This window comes from Pelophylax lessonae (genome assembly GCF_965119305.1).
Source record: "Pelophylax lessonae genome assembly, chromosome: 1".
NCBI classification, from domain to species: Eukaryota; Metazoa; Chordata; class Amphibia; order Anura; family Ranidae; genus Pelophylax; species Pelophylax lessonae.
This window is the reverse complement of record NC_138768.1, coordinates 785,310,294-785,318,041: the sequence shown is the minus strand read 5'-3', so window position 1 is coordinate 785,318,041 and position 7,748 is coordinate 785,310,294. Positions and strand designations below refer to the sequence as shown.

General features: G+C 41.5%; 1 protein-coding gene across 1 annotated transcript in view; it reads left to right on the top strand.

Annotated features, from left to right (window-relative positions):
* Positions 1 to 200: 200 nt before the first annotated feature.
* The window catches only part of LOC309561412 (ADP-ribosyl cyclase/cyclic ADP-ribose hydrolase 1-like), a 43,336-nt gene continuing 35,788 nt past the window's right edge, over positions 201 to 7,748 (top strand). Inside the window, exon 1 of the mRNA XM_082265308.1 lies at positions 201 to 484. Coding sequence (XP_082121434.1) covers positions 270 to 484 — 215 coding nt within the window. The 5' untranslated portion in view covers positions 201 to 269. The remainder of the gene's footprint in view (positions 485 to 7,748) is intronic.

Here is a 7,748-nt window from a genome sequence, read left to right as displayed (position 1 = left end):
GAATGGTTTAAGCAGTGAGCCTAGGGGAAATAAAGTTTGCCACATATTTCACATTTTTTTTTCTCCTTTTAGAAACTTCTTGACATGCTGAGAGAGTCTGCCCTTTCAAATTTTCACAAAAGACCTGTCTGTATAAGCTGTAAACAAGAGTGGGAGGGAGGGCCAAACAGAATATAAATTCAGCAGCAGCCGCTCACTGACTTGTCTGACTGTTCATACAGGCGTGGGTAGCACATTCGAAAGCTGCAGTCCTAATTAACTGCCTTAGTATGAATACACCAGGGAGGATGAGCAGACTCCTGTGGAGAAAGAGTATACTTGCTGTAACAGTTATAATTCTTGCATCCTGTTTTGGTGATGCTGAAGCACAACGTATTATTAAAGTACCAAACAAAAGGTACACTGGGCCAGGAACCACGCAGAATCTGAGAAACATTATTGTAGGACGGTGCTACCACTACATGTCCCTGTATCCAGCCACTGGGTGAGTTCACGTGATTTCCGTATACATTATTGTAATAGTATAATTATTAATAATACTAATGTGTATGATTTATTGTTAGAGGGTCAGAGCACCAAAAACTGAAATTAATTATTTTTCTTAGGTGAAAGGCAACAAGGTGAATTATCCATTGATCTTTGCAATGGATTCACATTTGAGAATTACCATTTTCATATGATTCTGGAACATTTTTTGTGCGTCTTTTTGCACATTTTTCTGGCATTTTTATGCTTCGGTATTTTTGTTTCAGCCTATGGAAAGCTGGTTACTAAGAGTGATTGTTAGGCACAAAATCATGCCAAAAAATGAGAACTATGGGGGAGATTTGCTAAAATTGTTGCACTCAGACTTTGGTGCAGCTCTGCATATTAACCAATCAGCTTGCAACTTCAGCTTGTTCAGTTAAGTTTTGGCAATATGACATGAATCATTTCTATGCAGAGCTGCACCAGATTTTTCATGCTCCAGTTTTAATAAATAACTCCTTATGTGTGTGGTGTTTTTGGCACACTTTAAAAATTCCCATTGGAGGCCAAATAGACGATCATGCTTAAAAAAAGTTCCTGTTTTTTTTGTCTTAGCATTGAGTGACAACACATTGCTCAGATGTGAATGAGCACAATAGAATAACATTGAAATATGGCGTCGCCGCGTCGTGCATTGAAGCACTTCTGAAAACACAAAAATCGCTCAGGAGTGAATGGGGGCTTAGGCTGGTCATGGCTGGATCTTTATTTTTTTTTTTTCATTCAGACAGCGGACTCCTCCATCCACATAATTAGGCGCATAGAGGAATTTTTCCCACTGCATGGAGATTTAATAAAACTGGTGCACACAGAATCTGGTGCAACTCTGCATAGTAACATCAGCTTGTTTAATTAAGCTTTGACAATAAGCCCTCCTTCACACTGAACGCGGGTTTGAAATCGTGCGAGTTTGGGGGGGGGTCGATTTCAAACCCGCATTTCAGTGCGAGTTCGGGGCGATTTGAAAGACATCTGTGCGGATTCATGCACAGATGTCTATTGAAATTGCCCCCGAAGTTGGCAAAAGTAGTGCAGGAACTACTTTTGGAAATCAGCCGCAAAGTTGGCATTGCACCGATTGGGACAGTACTGTTGCCGGCAATAGGCTGCAATTTGGCATGCAATTTGACATGTCAAATCGCATGTCAAATTATGCTGTTGTGAACGGGGGCCTAAACCTAGAAGCTGACTGGTTAATATGCACAGCTGCACCAGATTCTGTGTGCACCAGTTTTAGTAAATCCCCCCTATTGTATTCTGAAAATGGGAACTCTCCACTGATCAGCAGCTGCAGTCACTGATTTAGAAAAAAATTCCAACAAGCTTGTTTAACCACTTAAGCCCCGGAAGATTTTACCCCCTTCCTGACCAGGGTTTTTTTTGTGATTTTTTACTGCGTGACTTTGACGGACAATTGCACGGTCGTGCGACGCTGTACCTAAACGAATTTCACGTCCTTTTTTTCCCACAAACAGAGCTTTCTTTTGGTGGTATTTGATCACCTGTGCGATTTTTTGATCATGCGCTATAAACAAAAAAAGAGCGTAATTTTTGCAAAAATAACAATATTTTTCACTTTTTTTTATATGAAATTCCCCCCCAAAAAAATGTAAAAATCAAAATTTTTTAACATTTTCGGCCAAATTGTTTTACGCTACATATGTTTGGTAAAAAAAAAATCGCAAAAAGCGTATTTTGATTGGTTTGCGCAAAAGTTATCGCGTTTAATAACAAAGGGAAAGATTTTTGTCTTTTTTGGTGTTTTTTTTTTAACGAGTAATGGCGGCGATCTGCGTTTTTTTTTGCGGTACTGCGACATTGCGGCGGACAGATCGGACCCTTGACTGACATTTTTGACACTTTTGGGGGTACCAGTGACATTAGTGCAGTAATTAGTGCTATACATATGCACTGTTACTGCAAAAATGACACTGGCAGGGAAGGGGTTAACTGTATTGGACAGGGAGGGGTTAAGTGTGTCCTAGGGGCGTGATTCTAACTGTAGGGGGACAGGTCTCCTAGTGTAAAAACAAAGATCAACGGTTCTACATAGTAGAACCGTCTGATCTTCATTTTTACACAGGGGAGAATGACAGGTGGCTTGTTTACACAAGCCGCTCTGTCTTTCTCCCACTGTACCGGCGATCGTAGTGTGAGCGGCGGACATCGGGTCCGCCGGTCACCCGCCCGCACTCCTCTGTGAACGAGCCAATAGCTCGCCCGCTATTGGCTCTAAAAGGAGTGACAGGCGAGCGACGTAGACCTACGTCACTCTGCCTGGCCGGGGCTGACTGCCGCAGTAAATATACTGTGAGCAGTCGGCAACTGGTTAACCACTTCAGCCCTAGAAGGTTTTATCCCCTAATGACAGGCCAATTTTTAGAGATATGGCACTAAGTTACTTTACGCGGACATGTGACACTGTACCCAAAAAAAATTGATGTCCTTTTTTTACCCACAAATAGAGCTTTCTTTTGGTGGTATTTGATCACCGCTGCGGTTTTTATTTTTTGCGCTATAAACAAAAAAAAAAACAATATTTTTTACTTTCTGCTATAAAATATATCCAATAAATTAAATGTAAAAAAAATCTAATTTCTTCATAAAATTTTGGCCAATATGTATTCTGCTACATATTTTTGGTAAAAAAAAATCCCAATAAGTGTAAATTGATTGGTTTGCGCAAAAGTCATAGAGTCTACAAAGATGGGATATTTTTATAGAACTTTTTTTACATTTTTTTTTTTTTTTACTACTAATGGTGGCAATCAGCGACTTATAGTGGGGCTGCGACATTGCGGCAGACAAATCGGACACCTAACTGACACTTTTGACACTTTCTGGGGACCAGTGACTTATTACAATACTCAGTGCTATAAAATATATTCTGTTACTGTACTAATGACACTGGCAGGAAAGGAGTTAACATCAGGTGCGATCAAAGGGATAAATGTGTTCCCTGGGGGTATTTTATAACTGTGTCGGGGTTGCTCTGACTGGGGGAAAACAGATATTGGTTTTCCTGCAAGATCTCTGTCTTCCTCCCTGTCAGAATGGCGATCTGCTTTGTTTACATAGGCAGACCACCATTCTGTGTCTCTCGGGAACGATCACAGGTGGCCGGCAGACATTGGACAAAAGATGGACGACCGGACGGCGGAAATTCGTTGCGTGTGTACGAGGCTTTACTCTTTACAGAAAAATAGTTGACTGCTTTCATTTTCAAGGGTTACTTTAAACTATTTTACTGATCCATTGTACAGCAGTGTAAGCTTACACATAGACTTTGCTTTTGCTCCTGGTTTTACAGCCTTGGCTTCTGTTCATTGGTCAGTGAATGGATCATAGTATGAAGTATAGTGTGTGGCCAATTATGGTAAGCTAGAAGTGTGTACATGTGCCCTGTACCAGGAGGTTTGAGGTACCCGGATAGGATTAGTATCTGGCGCTATGCAGGCAGATGTAGGCACTATTAGGAAAACTCCAGAACTACGGTACTTTGTATACCTTATTTATTTTTCAGCACAGAGCTTCTTCATTTACACAGTCAGATTTCCAAGTTAATCATTTTCAATTATGTGTACCTTTTCAATCATTAGAATTGAGCAAAAGTATTAACATCGCCAAAATGAACTGGTCATATGTTTCGTTTCATTATCTAATTTTAAAAACAAAAATATTATGAGCAGCGTAACAATTTTTCTTAAAATTCTGTATTTGTTTATGGCTGTTAGGGCTGAAACAACTAATCAATTTTGAAAATAGTTGTCAACTATTTTTATAATCAATTAGTTGGTCAGCCGATTAATTGGCCTGCATAAAGAACATTCAGTGCAGCACACACACAGCTCTGTACACTGTTCATACATGTCAGTATTGCACAGTGTAGCATGCACACAGCTCAGAATATACAGTAGTATACACAGTAGGGGGTCGACCAATATCGATACAGATTTTTGACCACCTTTCATGCTGATAACCAGTATCAGGTGCTTATATTCTGTTCATTTAAAGTTGTCTGGCAACACCCTGCTGTGGGTGGGTGGGTGTCTGGCACCCTGCTGTGGGTGGCTGGCTGGCTGGCGACCTGCTGCATCTGTCTGGGACCCTGCTGTGGGTGGGTGGCTGGCTGACATCTTGCTGTGGGTGGCTGGCTGGCACCCTGCTGTGAGTGGCTGGCTTGCCGGCACCCTGCTGTGGCTGGCTGGGACCCTACTGTGGGTGGATGGCTGGCCGGCACCCTGCTATGTGTGGCAGGCTGGCCGGCACCCTGCTATGGGTGGCTGGATGGCCGGCACCCTGCTGTGGGTGGCTGGCTGGCACCCTACTGTGGGTGGGTGGGTGGTTGTCTGCTGGACGGCTGGCGTGTCCTTGCTGGTCCTGCCGTTCTGTGGCGTGCACTGTCCGAGGCGAGGGAGGCGGCGGCCTTTGCCCTATCCGAGCAGAAGAAGCCAGGACTCAGTCAGACTATCAGAATGTTTGCAGGCCCAGTGCGGGGACCTGCAGTGCAAAACTTTCTGGGGCCTGGCTTCTTCTACCATGGCCGATAACAACAGTGGACCCCAAAAAGATGGCCGCCACAGCAGGGGGAGATCAATATTGGTAATATCGGTAAGTTTGTGACCGATACTTAAAAAAAAAAGAAAATATTGGCCCTGATAATCGGCCGCACTGATAATTGGTAGACCCCTAATACACAGTGCAGCATGCACACAGCTCAGTACACCATTCATACATGTCAGTATACACAGTACAGCACGCACACAGCTCAGTACACCATTCATACATGTCAGTATACGAAGTGCAGCACACACACAGCTCAGTACACCGTTTATACATGTCAGTATACACAGTGCAGCATGCACACAGCTCAGTACACCATTTATACATGTCAGTATACACAGTGCAGCATGCACACAGCTCAGTACACCATCCATACATGTCAGTGTATACGCAGTGCAGCGTGCACACAGATCAGTACACCATTCATATATGTCAGTATACGAAGTGCAGCACACACAAAGCTCAGTTCACCATTTATACATGTCAGTATATACAGTGCAGCATGCATACAGCTCAGTACACCATTCATACATGTCAGTATACGAAGTGCAGCACACATACAGCTCAGTACTCCGTTCATACATGTAAGTAAGTGCCAGAATACTTGAGAATGTGAATGTGTGAGGAGCAATGTTTCATGGGACATGTAGTCCTGGGCAGGAGAAAGAAGTGAATGTTGTATAAAAATCTCACATGCTGTTAGCATTCGATTTTAAATTTCATATGATTTCTAATCAAAAACCACATACACTGTCTGAAAATTTGTTCGATTGGGAAAAGTTTTTTATTCTGATGCTTCAAAATTTCCTATAACTGTGGTTGAAAACGAACCTCAATTTGATCCCAGTAACAATTAGAAAAATCAAACGAATGTTCTTGAAATTAATGTTTTCAAAGAAAACATTTGTTCGTGTATGGCCAGCATAGGTGAATGCAGGTGCAGGTAACTTGTATCAAGCTACCTGCCTATGACAAGGGAGTCTGTCATGCATTATTCAGCTCCGTTCCCAGCTGAAGCCTGATAAGGAGAAACGTGTCGGGGGGAGTAGCCACACCGCCACGCCACGCCACGTGTTCCGCATTGCAGACGGTCACGTTCGATACACTTAGAACCATTGTTTATGCCCAGTTCCTTCCATTTGCCATGTAAGTGTATTTCTTTTTTAATAACATTTTTTTTAAAAGAATAATGCACTATTGGCACTTTATATCTTTTGTTATGGGGGAGCTACATTAGAATACAGTATCGCCAGCCAGATCGGTGAGTTGGATATGGTGGAGTGAAGAAACATTCAGCCCACGGATTGAAGCCTCCATTGGATACCCTCTATCTGGTGCATCCGTATAAACAACAGTGGGTTATGCCTACCCTCTACATACTTCTGGTAAGAAGTTTGCACTACCACCGAGGTGTCGCCTCACTTGATTTCATTTGTTCACATGTGGAAAGTGCCTATTCACCAATAAGGCTACCTGTTTAGTGTTATCTGGTAAGAGGCTATTTCTTCTATATTACCCTCACATATCGGTCTAAGATTAGCAAGATTGAAGATCCACTATTGATCGAAGCTTGATCTTTAGCTATTTGAGATCATCTGGATCAATTGGAGGACTTTATATATATTTTTTCACGATTGTTATAAATTATATGTTTTTGCATAAAGAATTTTCACATATGGTTTTTCACACTGTATGAAGATCACCATAATATTTGGGTCATCCCAGATGTCATATGTTTAATATTTATGATTGTGTTGAGCGCACTATACCTTTTTTTCACAATTATAATTTATAACAATTACAATCCCATCTGAAATTCTGTAAAACAGCATTTTAGGTCTTTTTTTTTTTTTCTTTAAATAAAAATTTTGATCTCTGAGTCTGATGATATGTACCATATTCAACCTCTAATAGTGTATATATATATATGCACACACACACACAGCGCATCCAGAAATTATTCACAGCGATTCACTTTTTGCACATTTTGTTATGTTACAGCCTCATTTCAAAATGGAATAAATTCATTATTTTCTTCAAAATTCTACAAGCAAAACCCCATAATGGCAACGTGAAAGATGTTTGTTTGAAATTATTGCAAATGTATTATAAATAAAAAATGAAACAATCACATGTATATAATAATTCACAGCCTTTACCATGACACTCAAAATTGGGCTCAGGTGCATCCTGTTTCCACTGATCATCCTTGAGATGTTTCTACAACTTGATTAAAGTCCACCTGTGGTAAATTCAGTTGACTGGACGTGATGTGCAAAGGCACACACTTGTCTATATAAGGTCCCACAGTAACAGTGCATGTCAAAGCATAAACCAAGCCATGAGGTCCAAGGAATTATTTGTATACCTCCGAGACAGGATTGTATGGAGGCACAGATCTGGGGAAGGGTACAGAAAATTTTCTGCAGCATTAAATGTCCCAATGAGGTTCAGCTGTCTGAGGACCCCAAACTGTGCCTGCTGGGTATCTTGGGTGAGGTTGCTGTGGCAGATATTACTAAACAGGCTATAGCCAGGGCGCTGTTTCAAGCCCAGAAGCTAATATTGTGAGCCCAAATGGGAGACACTTTAAGATTGGAGAGATACATCTTTCAACACAGGGGTAACCCAAGTAAATTTGAAAAATGATGGGCCCC